Source organism: Girardinichthys multiradiatus, chromosome 22 (assembly GCF_021462225.1).
Source record: "Girardinichthys multiradiatus isolate DD_20200921_A chromosome 22, DD_fGirMul_XY1, whole genome shotgun sequence".
NCBI classification, from domain to species: Eukaryota; Metazoa; Chordata; class Actinopteri; order Cyprinodontiformes; family Goodeidae; genus Girardinichthys; species Girardinichthys multiradiatus.
The window spans coordinates 60022-79509 of NC_061814.1; the positions used below are offsets into that span (position 1 = coordinate 60022).

A 19488-nucleotide genomic window follows, 5' to 3' on the forward strand; every position below is an offset into this window, starting at 1 on the left:
AATCATCCGTATTAAGACAATAAAAGACCTGAAATATTTCAGTTAGTGTTCAATGAATCTAAAATATATGAATGTTAAATTTTCATCATGACATTATGGAAAATAATGAACTTTATCACAATATGCTAATATTTTGAGAAGGACCTGTATATGTTTCACTTAGCGATGGAGTTACTGAAACAAATGAACTGTTCAATAATATTCTAATCATTAATTAAATATACATCGCAACAAATCATTTAAACAATACAAATCTTCCTTTAAAATGAGAATCTTTATTAAAATAATTCAACACATTATGTCAACAAACAGAAAAAATAAAAGTAAGCAGCATCAACACAGGCATGAAAGGCAGCAGGTTCTTATCAACAAAACAATGATTTGGCTAACTTGGCTTTCGAGGATTTATCTAAATTGTCATTTCCCAGCAGCTAAAGCGCTCTGTAACAAAAGTAAAGCAGAAACAATGAATCCTTATCTGAGCAGGACGTTTCCCCTGCAGTAAAATGTTCTACTCAGGAACCGATTATTACGACTCCTGAACTCCAATCAGCTGAACATCCCAGCATACAACAGGGCTGAAAAAGCTCTAAGCATCAGCAGGATAGCAGAGTGATGAACTTGCCTCTTTCAGTCCAGGTACTATCTGCCTGCAGTGACATCCCTGCAGCAGTCAGGTCCCTCAGTAACAGCAGTCCAACACACTTTTACAGCCCAGCCATGACAGTATCAGTGATGATGTCGGTTCCTAGAGACGCTCCTTTACAGCATAACACACTTCTCCAATTACTGTGTCAGCAAGCTCACAGCCAACAGAACTAGTGACAGGTCACATCAGTCCCAGTTACCAGCAATGGGAAATCAACAAAGTCCCAACAAACATGTTTCCAATGAGACAAATACTGGGTTTATGTTATGTTACTGTGTGGGAGCACTGGATTCTTATTATGGCAGGAAATTTCTGAACTAGAGGTCAATTTTGGACAAATATAATAATCAAACTGTCAGTCAGATTTAAGCAACCTGACCTGGTTCATGTAATCCTCATGACCAATGGAACAAATGCTCTCATGTTTAGGAACTCCTTTGGCCTCTACTGGGTCTCCATCCCCATTATATCAGTGTAATTATTAATCCAAACCAAGGACTTCCAGTCCTTTGCTCCCGGTCTGATATCCACATATGCTGATTCCAGTTCAACATCTTTGCTTAGGGAACAATAAAGAAAAAAAACCTTCATATAAAGACTGGATTTTTCAACATAAAAAATCCAAATACTAGCTGCTGATTGGAATCAGCTGATTTTCAGCTTCATTGGTGCTGACCAGTGATACAGTGTCTGGTCTGACAAATCAAAAATCCGATCTTTTAATAACAGGAAACACACCATACCTACTAGGGATAGCACTACAAGGTCACAATGATGACACTCTTCAGTACAAATGTTGTTACTGAGGAAAAAAAGACTCAATGTGAGGTATTTTTTGTGTACAAAAATGAAGTCAGACGAGGCACTGTCATGTTAGAGGCTATTTAAAAAGGAACACAGTTGTCTCTATTCCTAACAGAAATAATGACAACAGGAAGGCTAGGAAAAAAACATTTTGAATGCTAGTCTGTGTTCTTGTCGTACTATTGATCTAAATGAGGAAAAGACTAAATTTAGTACCAGCAAGTCAGCTAGTTAAAAAAACAATAAGATTGAAAATTTGCCACAAACTTCTGATGGGTTCATCTTAGCATTCAGACAAACTTATTACCCTTAAATCAGATCCATGGGAGGGACAATTAACTGGAGCTAAAACATACAACAATTCATCTGTACTTCCAGTACAAATCTAAAAACACTTCTGCAGACTTAGTTCCGGATGTTTACAGAGTTATTTACAGATGGAGTCTGTGAGATGCACAATCAGACCACATCCTGACCCAGCTTCATCCAAATGTCCTAACAGAAGCACAGAAAGTCAGGAAAAAGAAAGTATAAGCTGTTACCATGTGATGCCCACCACTACAGGCTTTACAGCCAGTGAGCAGTCAGCACTTTTTAAACCGTTTAATGACACGCAGCAGCTGTTTAGGGTTCTGTTAACCAACTCTAACACAGCATGGTCGGCTGCTTCCTCAGCGTGCCTGCAGGCAGAGCAACACACTCTCATAATTTCAATACTTTCTATGGTTTTTAAAAGCTGTGTTAAAATACACCAACCAGCCACGAGGTGAAACCCACAGACGGGTAACATTTTCATCACCACCATTCATCTGGATCTTGGCTTTTAACCTACAAGAACCCAGTAGGACAGATCCAATCCATATATGGTTTTACTGGTGTGGCTGATTGCTGTTCCTTTACATAAACGATTTCTAAATCTGTTGGATAGTTTCATGAGGCTGTAGGAACGTGGTCCCAAACATTTGCATACAGTATAAAGGTTCTTCGACGTTTTATCTACAATCTGGCAGCCTCGTGCATAATGATGCAGAAAACAGTAAGAGAAACATGGCGGTGAAAAAGAGCTCCACCTCAGTGGAGCAGCTGATGACTGAACAAAAACCACCAGAACAAAGACTCAAACACACAACGTGATTAAAGCAGATCCAATTTTCCATTTACTGCACCATCTGATGTCTGAATCTTGAACAACTACTAGAAACAACTCGATCCAAACTCACTTTATGATGTCCACCTGTTCATGGACCAGGACCATGTAGGTCTACAGCAGATTACGGTGACACCTGAAACCTGAACGTGTTCTCCTAAATGGGAAAATCCCTCAGCTAGTTTAAAGTTGAATAAAAATGTAAGCTTTGAACATTTAAATAAAATGTGCAAAAGAGAGAAGGCTCATTTGCTTCCTTTTACTCCTCCCCTTCCTCTTCCTCATCATCCTCATCATGGCAGTGGGTGATCTCCTGTGGGGCCTGGGGGAATAGGTGAGGCGGCTGGATCTCGCTGACGGACCGGGTTAGCTGGTGCCGTTTGATCTCCATTTCTTTGACGTCAAAGTCACGGCGGTTGCGGGTGGCGAGCGGCGACTCTGTGTCGATCAGATTGACGTGTGAATGTTCCACCGTCGACTCATGAGGCATCTGGAGGACAAGAAACATTTCCATAGTGTCAAAAAACAGTAGGGGGTGCTCATTTAACTAGAGTAGAATTGGATGCAGCATCTATTTTTTTCTAAGCATTTATGAATTAAAAAGCAATAAACAAATCAAAGTTATGGGTCTTAAAACAGGGATGTTTTGGCCCAACTCTGAGTTCTGGTGTGTTAAACTCAAACACGATTGGCCAAAATGTTACGACTTGGAAAAAGCTGCTTTATTAAATTAATGTTAGATGTTGTATTCTTTGGTTACAGCTATGTTGGCTCTGCACACAAGACAACCAGATTTATCCTGGGCTTGGTGGTCAGATGTTCTGCTTCCCACCAGTCCAGAACGCTTCTGGTTTTCACCTTTCATGTGGGTAACTTTGGGACGGATAGCCCGATGGGACTGGTGGTACCATGAGGTCGCTAATGAATGTCAACACAGGAGGGGGTTTGTGGGTCCTGATTGACACACCAACAAACCAGGAGAGCATTTTGGGTAATGTAGTATAAGCTGTGCATGCACTGCCTACCAGCAGGACAGCTCTAATAGGTATCTGGAATTAACTTGTGGGCCAGATACAATTACACTGAGCCCCAAATGGGCCTGGGTTTGACACGTATGCTTCGATTTATTGAGCTTTGCAGACTTTTGTTTCTGCATAGCTTTCTGAAGGTCTCTCCCACAGCATTTGAATCAGGTTGAGGTCTGGACTTGGACTGGGCCACTGTCACACCCTTCTACTACCATGCTTGGCAACTGGCTGCACAATGAAAGCATAGTTATATGATAGTATTAATAAACCTTGAAATAACCATCTAGATCAGTCAGCCCTCATACTCCTGTTTCTGTTCTAGGTTCATGATGTCCCTAACAGTATCTGTGAGCTTTAGCACCTGACTATCATCTAAACCAGGTGTAGGCATATCTGTTAGCAAGAGTCCATGCAAGTAGCTAAATAGAGTACAATATATTCCTGTGATATGTAAAAGGTGAAGAGTGAAAACCCCTCGTCTAGAATGAACCAGTGATGAACTCACCAGTACATGTGCAGCTCTGAACAGATAGCTGAAGGGATAGTAGAGCAGGTTGATGAAAGAGGCGGCGTACAGGTCAGCGTACCGCATCACTTGGGAGGCAAACAGTGTCTGTCGGGATCCACTGCGAAACAGGCTTCCCATCATGCCGTAGCACATGTCCATGTCATGAGTTACTTTCTGTAGACAACATGTTAACACAAAAAAGCCATCACAGCTTGCATAAGGTATATATGCCAGACCTGGTTACCATGACAAAAGCAAGAAAAATCCAATCTGACCTGGAACCTGTCTGTGATTACACTGAACTGGACATGGACTTGAATTGAACTCGTGCCATAGAAAACAGAGCTCTGCAGTTTATTCAACCGCAGCTCAATTTCTATTCGGCTCAAAGTATTCATGTATTCTGACATGTGACCTTTAATGTAACATTCATGTTTATTTTACATATGGAACTATGACCTTTCCCTGGACAAACCGGAACTTGTTTCCAGCTTTCAGTCTGAGATTCTTTAAATATCTTTTTGTTTCATAGTTTTCCACAGCTGCTGCAGAACTAAACTCTATCCTCTGAAGAAAATGACTGAATGTGTAAAGTCTTTGGCAAAACCACAGACTGCTTTCAGTGGGAAAGTGGGTTTATAAAACATGTTTACACTTTTTGCACTATTCTAAGCACATTCTCAGGTAATAGAGCACTTGTAATAAAGCAATGATGCACTTCTCAACTAAATAGTCAACCATAAAAGGTGAAAGGTCATGTACACAATTAACACACAGGTGTCACAACTTAAGCACAAGACACAAAATGATAACACCTCTTTCAAATGATGGGACAACCAGTTCAGGATCCTAACTGGTTCCAATAAACAATGGACACACACCATCCAAGGTGCAGGAGAAAAGTGTGTGTTATAGGTGGGATACCATGAGGACGAGGAGGGGAGCAGGTGGGGAAGGAGGAGCAGAGAAAGAGTGATGAAGTCCAGTAAACAAGTTCTTCTCTACAGTCTTTAGATGAATTCTCATAATGAAGATCGCACTACACTACAACAGCTCAATTCATTTCAAACAGGTTTCTTTATTCTTTTCTGATTTTCTCTCTCACCAAATATCCCAGAATTATTATTTTAGGTGATTTTAATGTATACATTGAAGATCAATCGGATCATTTATCATCTGAATTTTTAAAACATGTTGGTCAACCTGCTCAGAACAGAGGCTACATCTAGTTCTACGCCATGGTTTATCTGGAAACATCTCTTCCATCTCTGATCCTTACTGTGGCTGTTTTACGGTGGAGCTTTAATAGAAACAATACAAATGCATACATTTAAATTGACCTCTGATAATAAAGTAAAAAACCTTGGTGTTATTTTTGACCAGGACATGTCATTTAAATCCCATATTAAACAGGTTTCTAGGATTTCCTTCTTTCATCTCCAGAACATTGTCAAAATTAGAAATATCCTGTCCAGGAGTGACGCTGAAAAACTAGTCCATGCATTTGTTACTTCAAGGCTGGACTATTGTAATTCTTTACTATCAGGATGTCCACAAAATGCAGTTAAAAGCCTTCAGCTGATTCAAAATGCTGCAGCAAGAGTTCTGATGAAAATTAAAAAGAGAAATCATATTTCTCCTATTTTAGCTTCCCTTCATTGGCTCCCTGTTAAATCCAGAATATAATTTAAAATTCTCCTCCTCACATATAAAGCCCTTAATGATCTAGCTCCATCATACATCAGAGATCTGATTGGTCCATATGTTCCTAACAGAGCACTTTGTTCTCAGACTGCAGGTTTACTGGTGGTTCCTAGAGTCTCTAGAAGCAGAATGGGAGGCAGATCCTTTAGTTATCAGGCTCCTCTCCTGTGGAACCAGCTCCCAGTTTTAGTCCGTGAGGCAGACACCCTGTCTACTTTTAAGGCTAGGCTTAAAACTTTCCTTTTACATAAAGCTTATAGTTAGAGTGGCTTAGGTTATCCTGAGCTATCTGTGTAGTTGTGCTGCTGGAGGACAAAATGACCACTTTCACTCTCTCTGCTACATTTTTATACTACTCTACAATTTTTCATTATTTGCTGTTATTTCAACTTTTAACTTTATGTTCTCTCTGTTTTTTTCTCTTCCTAGAAGTTACACCTGGCCTGACTCTGTGTTTAGATGTGGCTCCTTCGTGGAGGGGACATCAGCTAAGCTGCTGCTGCCAACAACTTAATGCTCACCTTCTACAGATACACTTGGCCCTGTCTTTCAGTGTTTAACCCTATTTATCTCCTAGACATAGCTACTGGCTGAGCTTCTACTGTGACTAACTGTATGTGTCTCTTTCATCTTCAGACTTGAAAACTGGCTCAGAGTTTATCTGCTTAGCTGTCTTTCTCTCCTAGATGAAGGTACTAAAGGAACTACTACGATTAATGTTTCACTTTTCCTTGCCATAGAAAGTACTCCTGGATCAGTGCTTCTGTGTTCCTTTTGTGTCTCTGCTCTGTTCTCTCAAACCCCCAGTCGGTCGTGGCAGACGGCCGCTCACACTGAGCCTGGTTCTGATGGAGGTTTCTTCCTGTTAAAAGGGAGTTTTTTCCTCTCCACTGTCGCTACATGCATGCTCAGTATGAGGGATTGCTGCAAAGTCAACACCCTGGGGATCAGTGTACTGCTGTATCATGACCTGGTGAGTTACTTTTTTAGTGAAGCCATTCTCTATTTTATAGGAGATTACCTTGATGCGCCTCTGCAGTGAGCTGATGTCAGGTCTCTCATTGCTGCTGCTGTCCAGATGCCTGAGGATATAAACAGGGGAGGGTTGGCCCATCTGGTTAATGTAAGGTTTCTGCATGTTCAATTAATGACAAAGTTTCTCTGTCACTGGATCAAATATAAAAGGAGAAGTGCATATGCCACAGTTTCAAAACTATGTGTTAAAGGATATGAATACATTACCAAACAACACATACTCTTAAAGAAATAAGGATCTTACTTGTAAAGATCAGCAAGGAAGCAGTCAAGTGACTGAAGTTCCTCAAAAATGGCTGGAGAGAAAAATAATGAGTCAGCTTTTTTATAGCAGATACAGAGCATCTTTTTTTAGCTTGAGCTGTGAAACTATCCAGCTGTCTGTAGGTATTTCCAAGCACTTTTTAAGTTTCACAAATGTACAGTCACAGGAAAGAGTTTTAAGCCCAAGATTGAACATTTCTGGACAAAAAAACACAACATGGACTTGACTAGGGCTGCACAAAATATCACCAATGCCTCTTTTCTATTAGTACCAATTCTTCTCCACTGGACTTGACTCGGGTCGACTCTATAGTTTGGTTCGCTTTCCATTACAACTGAATCCGATTTCAATGTTGTGACTAGTGACTCCGCCCCCTTCCCAATCAGTGACCGACAGTCTTCCGACATCGCGTTTTCAGCTCGATTCAGCTCGGTTGGAACCACATCCAACAGGTACTAAAAAAAGTAACTGTTACTAATGGAAAAGCCGTACAGAACCAAGCTAAATAGGGACTGGTGGAAAGGGGCAAAATATATCGTCTTCTTAATATCAGCGTATGCAATATTAATATCACAAAGAACTGCATAAATTCTTTGCTAATATATTCCATATACATTCACACTTTATGTCAGTAAAATATTCATCCTGTTAGAGGAAGTCTCACTCCCCCCACCCAAAACAGATAACAATGCGCAAGATGCTAAAGGTCAGAGAGTTCTGGAAGCACAGCTGAAAAGAAAATGTGGATTTATTGTAACTGGTGCCATCATTGAAATGTCTACCAATAATTTTCCCATTAGTTAAGTTTCTAGTCTTGATCTGATCTGAAAAAGCTGAATCAGCAGGAAGGTGATATTTTTTCCCTTTGTCTGCTTCTGCTGTTTGGTTTGTATATTTGCTGAATAATAACAGGGTGTGATGCTGCAGGTTACCAACTGTTATTTAGCTGAAGTTCTCACAAACCTTTAGCTTTGTCCTTCTTCTATGACATAATGTCCCAAAAACTGATGGGCACTATATAAGAGTGATGCTTAAGCCTCTCACCACTCTTGTCAGTCCACACATGAAGCTCCTGGGCCAGCTCAGGTATGACCAGAAAGGTTCTCCAGCCCTGACGCTTCTTGGACTTGAGAATGTCTCCAAAGATGTGGTCTCCAATGTAGATGATGTCCTTTCCTTTAGCACCCAGCAAGTCACAAACTATGTCTGAGGATCCTGAGAAAGCGGAAAAGGGCATTTTAGAAGGTCTGACTGAAGACTTCCTGCCACATAAGGACCATTTAAACCAGTGCTTCTCAGACTGTCAGGAACCATATGACCCATAACACAGTACATGGTTTATCTGTGAATATTGGGATTTTATGTGACGGACCAATGAAAAATAGAGCATGACTGGGATATGGAAGAAAGACGAAGTTTTCACTTTTCAAATAAGAATCTAAAAAGGTTGCCGTGTATTTGAATTCATATTGCTTTACTCTAATACGCCTAAATAAAATCTAATAGGACCATTTGCCTCCAGAATCACCAAATCAGTAAACAGACTCCGCCTTTGTGTGTAACTGAATCAGAGTCTAACTGCAGCTGATCGGTTTATGGCCTCAGATGTTCTTTGGAGAACATTAGCTTCATGAAGACCAAGGAACACATCAGACAGGTCATGGAGAACGTTGTGGAGAAGTTTAAAGCAGGGTTAGATTCTGCAACAATATCCCAAAATTTGAACATCTCCCAGAGCTCAGTTCAATCCATCATCTGAACATGTAGAGAAGATGGACCAACTGCAGACCTACCAGGACATGGACGTTCCCCCATCCTGACAGGCTGCGCAAGGAGTGCATTAATCACATAAGCAGCCACGAGGACAATGATAACTTTGGAGGAGCTGCACATCTGAAGCTCAGGTAGGACCACAGGACAGCAGTTACAGCACTCATGCATCCTACAAATGTGGCCTTTCGTGAAAGAGTAGGGAGATTGTTCAATTGTTTAAAGAAAGCAAACAGAACCAATTAACCTTCTGAGGTCACTCCAAGTCATGCAGGTCGGGACACAATATGGGTAAGAATTTCACAACTCTACTGTAAAACATGCTGGTGGCGACATCATGTTGTGAGGAACAGCAGGAACAGAGAAGCTGGTCAGAGTTGATGGAGCTAAATCCAGGACAATCCTGGAAGAAAATCTGTTAAGAGGCTGCAGAAGACTTGAGACTGGGTTGGAGGTTCTCCTTCCAGCAGGACAACCACCCTACACATACAGCCAGATATACAATGGAACGGTTTATATCACAGCACAAAAAACCAGAGCTATCCCAGCACCAGTGCTGGACAAGTTAAAAAATGCTTGTAGAACCTGGGGTAGGCTCTTGGGGAACAGCAGCCAATGAAAACTTTGTGAAAGCCATGTTTAGAACTCTGGAGTTTAGTTGTTTCTGATCGGCCAAACCAGTAAAAACACCACAACGAGCTGCAGTGAGAATAAAATGTTGGATTAGCATCAGAATAACAGAAGCTCTGATCCTCCTGCAGTTTATGATGAAATCACCATACCTGGAGCTTAGGTAGGTCAATGCTCCACTTAACAGCTGATGACGTTATTTCAGACTAAAAAATGCACTCCACACTTCTTAGATTTTGAAAACGGAGTCATGTTCCTTTCACTTCACAATAAAACTGTACTTTGAGTAGGTCTTTCTTATGCATTTCCAGTAAAATACATGAAAGTTGGTGGTGTGTAACGTGACAAGTGTGTGCAAAAGTTTCAGGGGTACGAATAATTTTGCAATGGATTGAATAATAAGCACTGATGACTTTTGTATGTAATAATTACTGACAGAATCACTTACAAATATTTGTCTGGCAACAACTCTTTGAAAATGTACCTCCAGAGTAAACGATCCCATGCTGGAGAGGTCCAGTGTATGTGCCAATCTTCAGCCGACCTGTGGTCTGAAACAAACCAAAGCTTCAGCACAGGGTTAGGGTTATAAACTCTGGTTTTAACTTCCCACTACAGATGATTGAACCTAATTTATGTTTTGAGACCAGAGGACCAGACGTTTTTTTTTGGTTTTACATACAGTGACACTCTGCATGGGTCAGATTCAACATTTTATTTTTCAGGAGTTCTAGCCCTAACCAATATAAACAACGTTGTTCACAGAAACTAATTTGCTAAAATAATTACATTCCTTAAAAAAAAACCCAAAAAAAACAAAACGATTTCACTAATAGTTTTCCTCTTACACCGAGTACTCAATCATGTTTGGACCAAAGGGCCATTCTCCTACTTGTCACTGATAAACTAAATCAAACAATTCAGACATGGTTAAGGTGCACAGTCCCATATAAAGCCCCCCTCATTTCAGGGTGCCATCATGTTTGGGACAAAGTAATAGGAGGGAAATTAAAGCAGCCACGTTTAGCAGTTTCGTACACATCCTCTGCAAAGCACCATCGCTTAATGTCTGATTCATGGTCCTCAACAGGTGCCGAGTATCTTCTCCAGTTATGATCTACTAAGTTTATCCAGCATCCACCTTCAGCTGCTGCTTATTTTCTGGGATTGTCCCTTTAGGTTTCCTCTTCAGGACATAAAGGACATTTGCAGCTAGCTTTAAATCAGGTGTCTGCCTGGGAATTTGAGAACTTGTTTTAGCTTGGAGAAAGTCCCATTTTATCCTACAAGTGTGTTTGGAAGTGACTCCTTGTTGCATGATGAAGTGCTGTAAGTGAATTCAGAGGCCTTTAATGGGACTGGCACATGTCAAAGGTTTCTATCCACAGTTTAGTGTTCCAGTACTTGTGGCAGCAATACAGACCCAAACCATAACACCCCCACCACCATGTTTTTTTTTAACAGATAAGCTGTTCTGCTTTGGATCTTACCAGTTCCATTTTCTGCAGATTTCCATTGCCCATCACTGATCCAGGTTCATCTGCACAGAAAACCTTTTTCCAAAACTCTGCTTTCTCTTTCAAGTACTTTTTCATAAAGTACAGGAAGTTGAAGGTTTGTTTTGAGGCAACAGACTGGGATGCACTGTACCTGCCTAACCCTAACCAACATGGAGAGGACATCAATGTCATGAATGAGTGTGTGGTTGACTATATAAACGTCTGTGTGGGTAACACCATTTCCACCAGAATAGTGGTGTGCTTCCCCAATAACAGACCCTGGATCACCAGTGACCTAAAGAAAATGCTAAACAAGGAAAAAAAAGAGCCTTCAGGGAGGAAGACGGGGAGTTATTGAGGTGTATACTGAAGCAACTTAAAGTCAAGATTAAAGACAGCAAGGAGGTGTACAGGAAGAAGCTAAAGAGCAAGCTCCAACAGAGCAATATCAAAGATGTGTGGTCAGAGATAAAGAAGACCACTAGTTTCAAGCAGAAGAGGATCGGACAGATGGAAGTCTGGACAGAGCCAATGAACTAAACCCATTCTTCAATAGGTTCTGTTCAGGAGCAAGCTCAGCATCCTTTTCTTCTGTCCACAGCCTAACAGACATCCCACCCTAGTTTACCCCAAAGCTTTGCTATCAACCCCAAATGTTTTATCAAACAGACTGAAGTGAAGATGCAACGGTGAAGTCGTCTAAAAGAAGGGACAGAGCTGACTGTATTTCAACGTTGGTCGTTCAGTGGTTGCAGCAAGATACTGCAGATCTTCTATAAGTCTGTTTCGCAAAGTACAATCTGTTCTGCCATCATCTGCTGGGATAGCAGCAGTGATCCAAATATGCTCAACAGGCTGATAAAGAGGGCTGGTTCTGTTCTGGGGACTGCCCTGGAACCTCTGGAGATGATTGTGCAAAAGAAGGATTCTTCATAAAATGAAGAACATTACAGAACCTTGAGCATCTTCTTTATCAGACTGTCATACAACAACAGAGAGTCGTCAGTCAGAACATCTTCATATGCGCTGTAATACTGACCTCTACAGAAGATCCTTCCTGCCCCCACCTATTAGCATCTACAACTATTTAAAGAAACTTGGAGTAACACTAACATTTAATTCCCCTTTGAGATTAATAAAGACGTTTTAATGGAATGATTCTTCTGTCATCAGCAGCAGATTGTATATATAACTTTAATCATATATGAAATATGTGATTTACAGTTCTATACATTAAAGCAAAAAAACAAACAAATAAAAATATGTCTTAATGGAGGGAGGTGCAGTTGGGATTGTATTTTACCAGAGCAAATGCGAAAATGTCTTGAAATCTGTCTGAAAAACAAATGACATATTCCATAACTTTAAAGTTCTTCACACAGTACACACTTACGGAGTCAACTTGCCGTAGAACTGTACCCTCCCCAAAGAACACGGGCTTGTGGGCGTCCACCAGGATCAGGTCGAAGTAGGACTGCCAGGACCTGTGAGTTGTGCCCGGCTGCAGAAACGGCACACACATCATTTACTTCCTGTATAAGCAACAGGTAAACAGCTATCTAGTTAATGTTTTGTCTGAATAAAATGCTTCAACCATCATGGTCCTATTCTATTCAGGTTCCTGATAAACTTGATGAAAACAGAAAACGCACCTTTGGACCATGAGGAAAGTCAAACAGGTAGGTCATTATTTTCTGCAAGAAGACAGAAGAGATGTTTTTGCACCAAAACAGAATAAGAAATAATGTTGGCAGAAAGTAAAATTTCACAATAGATTTAATCCAGATGGTCAAAACAGACCTACAGTCAAAGTCCTGTATATCCAGCTATTATTCTGAGATCAGGATTCAGTTTATTGTGTCGGGATCAGAACATCAGCAGGTAAGAGGCCTGCTTAAATACTACAGCAACTTCTCAATAAATGAGAATATCCCTGAAAAGTGTATTTATTTCAGCAAATAAGTTAAAAATATGAAATGTGTATATTGTATAGGTTTAGTATAGTAAAAGTGATATTTTTCAAAAGATTTTTCTAATAATTTTAATGAGTCTGTCTAATGACACAAATTAAGTTTCTCCAAAAATATGAATATTACATCAGACGAATAAAAATGTCTGTTATCTTCTGGTCTACAAAATGGCTGACCTGACAGGTGTCCAGCAAACAGTCACCGACATCCTCCACAAGAAGGGTAAGATAAAATGTCATTGCTAAACAAGCTGACTGTTCACAGAGGGCTGTATCCAAGCATATTGGAAGATTGAGTGGAAGGAAAAGTGTGGGACAAAAAAAACCCAAAACACAATAATACGCAAAACTGCAGTCTTGAAAGAATTATGAAATAAATCCCATTTAAGGGTTTGGTGGAGACCAGAAGTCTGTAAAGATCTCTTTTTAGGCTAAACTAAGCTTTGAATTACATTTGAAAATCAAGGTCCCAGGAGTCTGCAGGAACAGTGGAGAGGGACAAGTCAAGTGTGAAGTTTCCACAGTCCACTGTGAGGATTTGGGGTGCCATGCGATCTGCTGGAGTTGATTCACTGTGTTTCTGAAGTCCACATCATGATTTAATTTTTCCAGCAGGACTTAGTACCAGCCCACACTGCCACCAGTACTAATAACTCCTTTAATCACCATGATAACAGCAGGAAACTGGCCTGACCCAAACCCCACAGATCATATGACAATAACTTTACTGTTTTACCTCAGGATTAAAAACATTATTTCTATTTGCTAAATGCCAGAATAATGAGAGATCATTTTCTATTACTTCACATGTTTGCTTAGCATTTATTTGAATTACCTTTTAAACTGTCTGACTCGGGTGAAACATTTGGGTTTCATTCCACAAGCTGCTGCTAATTCCTCCAGACAGAGCTGGTGTAACTGGGTCAGGGATGAAGGCTGCCTTGCTCACAGACACCTTTTCAGCTCTACCCAGAATGTTCTCTGGGAATGAGATCAGGGCTTTGTGATGGTCACTCCAAAACATTAATTTGTTGCCTTAACAAAGTCAATGCGTTGAGACGTTGCCTTAACATTTCCTGATAATGTTCTTTTCTGATGATCCATCTATTCTGTTAAGTGAACCAGTCCCTCCAGCAGCTAAACACCACCCACAGCATTATGCTTCTATCCCTGTACTTCACAGTTGGGAAGGTGTTCTCAGTCTTGCCATCTTCCCCTTTTTTTCCTTAAAGCAGTGATCACGTAAATTGTTCTTGTGTCTGCACTCATGCAGGTCCACTAAGCTCAGCACAAATGCTAGAAGCACCTTGAACTAATGGCAGTCTGACAGATGTTCTGATTAATACAGCTAATAATTTGCTGACCACTTGGGCGTGCTCATAGACTATATAGGACATTGAAATTCCATGCCCAGATGAATGCGGAAAAACTAATACTGAGTGTTGCTGTGGAAGGTGCACATTTACAAACTAACTGTGATTCCATCCAGAAATAATAAAACTACACAGGTTAATCATGAAGGATTTAAAACCTTACCTCAGTGTATTTATAATCACTGTTGGTGGCCAGAAATACTTTAGCTACTTCATTCATGCGGCTGAGGAGCAGAGGGAGCTTCGGCTGTCCACAAAAACCAAGAACACAAGTCAAACCCAACACTTTTTTACAGCTATACAGCAAGTCTCATAGAAAGTAAAGTCCACCTACATCCTTTGCCACATACTTCTCCAGATTCTCAACGGTCTTCTCTTTTAAGGATCCCTGTGAAAATAAAGTGAGTAGCAGCAGATTTGGTAGACAAAGTGAAAACTGAAGCCAAGAGGTCATTAAGGAAGAGGACAAGGCTTTACCTTGAAGTGAACCCAGTCCACAGCATCTCGCACATCTTGGAACATGCTCTTGTATGACATGAACAGGTCGCCATCTTTGAAGCCAGATTCACAACTACGGACAGGTTGATAGAGCATTTCCTTTACAACTGTTGACTGGAAGCCATTATGTTCATTTCAAGCAGTCTTTCTTTCTAGTCATCTTTAAAAATGACTCATGAATGGTAGTTCTTCAAATGTTCTAAAGATTTCTGAAAAGCTCATCATCTGGGTTTTTGTTCATCGTTTACTCATTTTCCAGCTCAGTCTAAAAGCCATCTAAAGAACTACAGAAGATTCTGGCAGCTTGGATGGAAAAAAGGAAACCCGAACTGGCTTTAGTCTTTTCAGAAAATTGTAAATACTTAGTCAGCTGTAAAACAGTCCAGCCACCTTATGTACATTGAGTGTGTGTGTACCTTGTGTATCTGGGACAGTTACTAAAGAAATCCACCAGACAAGCAAAGAGGTACGTTTCTGTGGAAGAAAATGAAACGGACAGTCAGATTTTAGAGTATTACATCATATTTGCTTTGCCACAAAAGCCATTATTGCCATGACCAAATGTGCTGGAAGTTGTTGTATTTTGTTAACTTTGCTGCTTCGTTGCCTATGGTGATGATTCTCACTGTGTTTGGATTATTGTGTGAAGTAATTAGATGTAGATGACTTTAGTTGGAAAGGGTTTTTTAGCTTAAAAAGAGTTTACTTTAAAACAAAATACCAGCACAGGTGAAGCTGTGGAAGAGTCCATCTGAAATCCCTGTATCTAATGATCAGACTGATTGTAATAAGAGTCCAGATGTGCTGGAATCATGTCAACGTCCTCTTGTGTTAGCAATGATTAGCCGGTAAATAAAAGCCTCCGGGGATCAGCATCAAGATTTGCACCAAAATGTAGAAACTGCTGTTGGGAATATTACAGCTGAAAGATCAGTTTTCTGGATCATCAAGAACATCAAGTAGAGAAGTTCATTTGTAGAGAAGAAGCCTCAGGAGATCCAAGATGGTCCAGCTAGGTTCAGAACCACATTTCCTGAGGAGGGTACTTCAGTTGGACCATAACTTGCTCAACATTGGCAAGAGTAGCTGGCTGGTAGAAGAATTTAGGAGAATAGCCAAAAACACCATCACTGTTGGACAATGTCTCCCACCACCATGCATGGACCTGTTGCAGGACTGGAGAGCTCCTTCAGTGACAGACTGCTGCAGCTCAGATGCACAAAGCACTGTTAAAACAGGTCCTTCCTCCCAGCAGCTGTTAAACTCAACAAGTGTTGACATCCCTGCTGTTATTTGCAGTTTATCCATTTCTTGTAAATATTCGGTTGTCATTGTATGCCAATTTTTTATTTTACATTTTTTTAAATCATCCTACTCGGTTGGACATTTATTTTAGTCTATGTTATTTATAATATCTTTCCAGTGTTTTTTCTTATGTTGTAAATGATCCCTTACTGTACAGTCTCTTAGTTTTACTGTTTTCTTTTTATATTTTTTGTACTTGTATCTGTATGCTCCATTTGCATTTCACTTTGCTGCTGGTACATCTGAATAATAAAGGATATTTCTATTCTACTGTTTTCTATTCTTATGAGAAGAAGGGCAACACATCTATTCATGAAAACCCCCCAGGATAGCCTGAAACTCTGCAGGAGGTGCATGGATGTGCAGCAGCGGACTGGTGCAAAGTTATTTTCTCTGATAAATCCTGGTCTGATTGTCTGAAACATCCAAAAAAATTGCTTGCTTGCTTGGTCATAATCTCTGGATTTTCCACCTTGACAGAACTGTGCTGCAGGGGCAAAGTAAGAACACTGACCCTTTGACTCTGGGGTCAGGAAACACCCCAGATCAGAACCCATGGTCAGTTCTCAAAATACAGGCGGAGAAACAAAAGTCAACAAACTGGGATCAACTCCAGGAAGATCAGAATGGGTCACAATCAGCCAGGATTGATCCAGAGCTTCATATTCAGCAGGTCACAGAGAGCTAGAGTTTAGGAGGAAGAAGGTTCAACACTGGAATTATGGACTATTTACATAAGAAAAGACTTGAAATCTATGACATAATTAAAAATTATTTTCAGTATAATAAAAGGAAATGCTAAAGCCACAAAAAACCTCACTGAAGACATAACTGTCTTTTTCCTTTAACTGTTAGGTATAAGAAGTCATTCAGATTAGTTTCACCTAAATATACTCAGGTGCCAGAGTGACTTAATTTCAGGACTGAGGTCTAAATGGAGTTTACTAACCTGGCAGGTTAAAGAGTGTGTTCAGGATGTAGAAGCGGTCGGTATCTCCACGTTGGATGAATTTATTGGGGTACATCTCTCTGATCTCAGGTCTGTGCACAGAAAGAACAAGTCAGCTGCTTTCATACATGCTTTTTTTGTGTTTCAGAGTTCAGGTCTGAAAGAGCAGCTCTGATCCAGCAATATGACTGAGCTGGTGCAGACGGACTGAGGAATCCTGCAGTACAAGCACCCTCCAAATGTTCCTCCTCACTCATAGACACTATTTTATGCATCTGGGCTGCGTGAATGTCAGAAAACTATTAGAAAACTAAAGAGACTCGGAAGATATCCTGTTCGGAAACTGTTTGGCAAAGAGGCGAGGACAGTGTTTTCTTCCCTAATGCTTCTGTGTGTCCTTTGGAAATGCTGTGGTTAAAAGTCTTTAGAAAATGCCAACTTTATTCTCTTAAAAACTAATATTGCTTATATATTGCTCGCCAACAGCCTGAATGAAGCGCAAACATGACCTAAAACATCATATTAGAGTTTCCACTGCTAACACATAAGTATGTCCTTTTATAGGTTTACACTGGGCTTAGACATAACGGTTAAGAACTTTAAACACTAAAATAAAGGCATTTTTTCCCATTTATGATTGTGACTGATTTTTAGAGTTTTTTGCTTTAACATCTGCATCCAAGTGTGAAATGCAAAGTAGTCATATGAAAATGTTCTAGCATGGTTTAGGTGACCGTTGGAGCAACAATGCGTTTCATTTTTCTACAGTGCTAAGTAGGAACAGACAATGGACTCTCTTCTACTGATGCTGCTTCACACAGACAGTGTTTTTGCTGAGGTTTAGATGAACGTTATTTCTCTCATGTGTTCATGTGCCAACATTCAGTTTTCCCTCAACAACTACAGAACACACATCAGCCAGCCAATCAGCAAACAGAGCGAGCAGTGGATGTTTACAACATGGGAGCTGCTTATAATCTTTAACTCATGTTCAGTCCACGATTTATTGGATTGTGTTATAAATGAGGATAAGTTCTGTAATATATTGTTTATATATCTGTTTTAAGTAGTACAGTGCTTTCCAGAAGAGGAGGTTCTATTCATTTCAACCCACCTTTGAAACCAGCCCAATAAATAATTTGAGGTTTAAAAGGGTCAGATCATAGTACTTGTCTTTAGTTGACAGAGAATGGACCAGTAGCAGGTGTAGATTAGGAAACATCTCCTGCCGAGTGAGATCAGGAACAGAGATCTACGTAACTGAACCAACCTCAGGCTGCTACAGAACTCTGCTGGTCAGTAGAACCGGGTCATCTGCAGATGTACAGCATGAGACTCACAGCAGAAGTTAATCTTAAAAGTAAGAAGGGTGATGTATATTGTTTACTACCAGTATACAGGTCCTTCTCAAAATATTAGCATATTGTGATAAAGTTCATTATTTTCCATAATGTCATGATGAAAATTTAACATTCATATATTTTAGATTCATTGCACACTAACTGAAATATTTCAGGTCTTTTATTGTCTTAATATGGATGATTTTGGCATACAGCTCATGAAAACCCAAAATTCCTATCTCACAAAATTAGCATATTTCATCCGACCAATAAAAGAAAAGTGTTTTTAATACAAAAAACATCAACCTTCAAATAATCATGTACAGTTATGCACTCAATACTTGGTCAGGAATCCTTTTACAGAAATGACTGCTTCAATGCGGCGTGGCATGGAGGCAATCAGCCTGTGGCACTGCTGAGGTCTTATGGAGGCCCAGGATGCTACGATAGCGGCCTTTAGCTCATCCAGAGTGTTGGGTCTTGAGTCTCTCAACGTTCTCTTCACAATATCCCACAGATTCTCTATGGGGTTCAGGTCAGGAGAGTTGGCAGGCCAATTGAGCACAGTGATACCATGGTCAGTAAACCATTTACCAGTGGTTTTGGCACTGTGAGCAGGTGCCAGGTCGTGCTGAAAAATGAAATCTTCATCTCCATAAAGCTTTTCAGCAGATGGAAGCATGAAGAGCTCCAAAATCTCCTGATAGCTAGCTGCATTGACCCTGCCCTTGATAAAACACAGTGGACCAACACCAGCAGCTGACACGGCACCCCAGACCATCACTGACTGTGGGTACTTGACACTGGACATCTGGCATTTTGGCATTTCCTTCTCCCCAGTCTTCCTCCAGACTCTGGCACCTTGATTTCCGAATGACATGCAGAATTTGCTTTCATCCGAAAAAAGTACTTTGGACCACTGAGCAACAGTCCAGTGCTGCTTCTCTGTAGCCCAGGTCAGGCGCTTCTGCCGCTGTTTCTGGTTCAAAAGTGGCTTGACCTGGGGAATGCGGCA

The 19488-nt window shown here is 40.5% G+C and overlaps 1 protein-coding gene across 2 annotated transcripts in view; it reads right to left on the reverse strand.

Annotated features, from left to right (window-relative positions):
* Window positions 1-255: 255 nt before the first annotated feature.
* Window positions 256-19488, reverse strand: part of nt5c2a (5'-nucleotidase, cytosolic IIa) — a 31490-nt gene continuing 12257 nt past the window's right edge. For both annotated transcript variants that reach the window (XM_047351658.1, XM_047351659.1), the window contains exons 7-19: window positions 17134-17225; window positions 15296-15353; window positions 14859-14952; window positions 14716-14769; window positions 14545-14628; window positions 12692-12733; window positions 12433-12540; window positions 10025-10091; window positions 8185-8355; window positions 7120-7171; window positions 6862-6922; window positions 4134-4310; window positions 256-3090 (exon numbers count right to left, since the gene is read on the reverse strand). In XM_047351658.1, coding sequence (XP_047207614.1) covers window positions 2860-3090; window positions 4134-4310; window positions 6862-6922; window positions 7120-7171; window positions 8185-8355; window positions 10025-10091; window positions 12433-12540; window positions 12692-12733; window positions 14545-14628; window positions 14716-14769; window positions 14859-14952; window positions 15296-15353; window positions 17134-17225 — 1291 coding nt within the window. In that variant the 3' untranslated portion in view covers window positions 256-2859. The remainder of the gene's footprint in view (window positions 3091-4133; window positions 4311-6861; window positions 6923-7119; window positions 7172-8184; window positions 8356-10024; window positions 10092-12432; window positions 12541-12691; window positions 12734-14544; window positions 14629-14715; window positions 14770-14858; window positions 14953-15295; window positions 15354-17133; window positions 17226-19488) is intronic.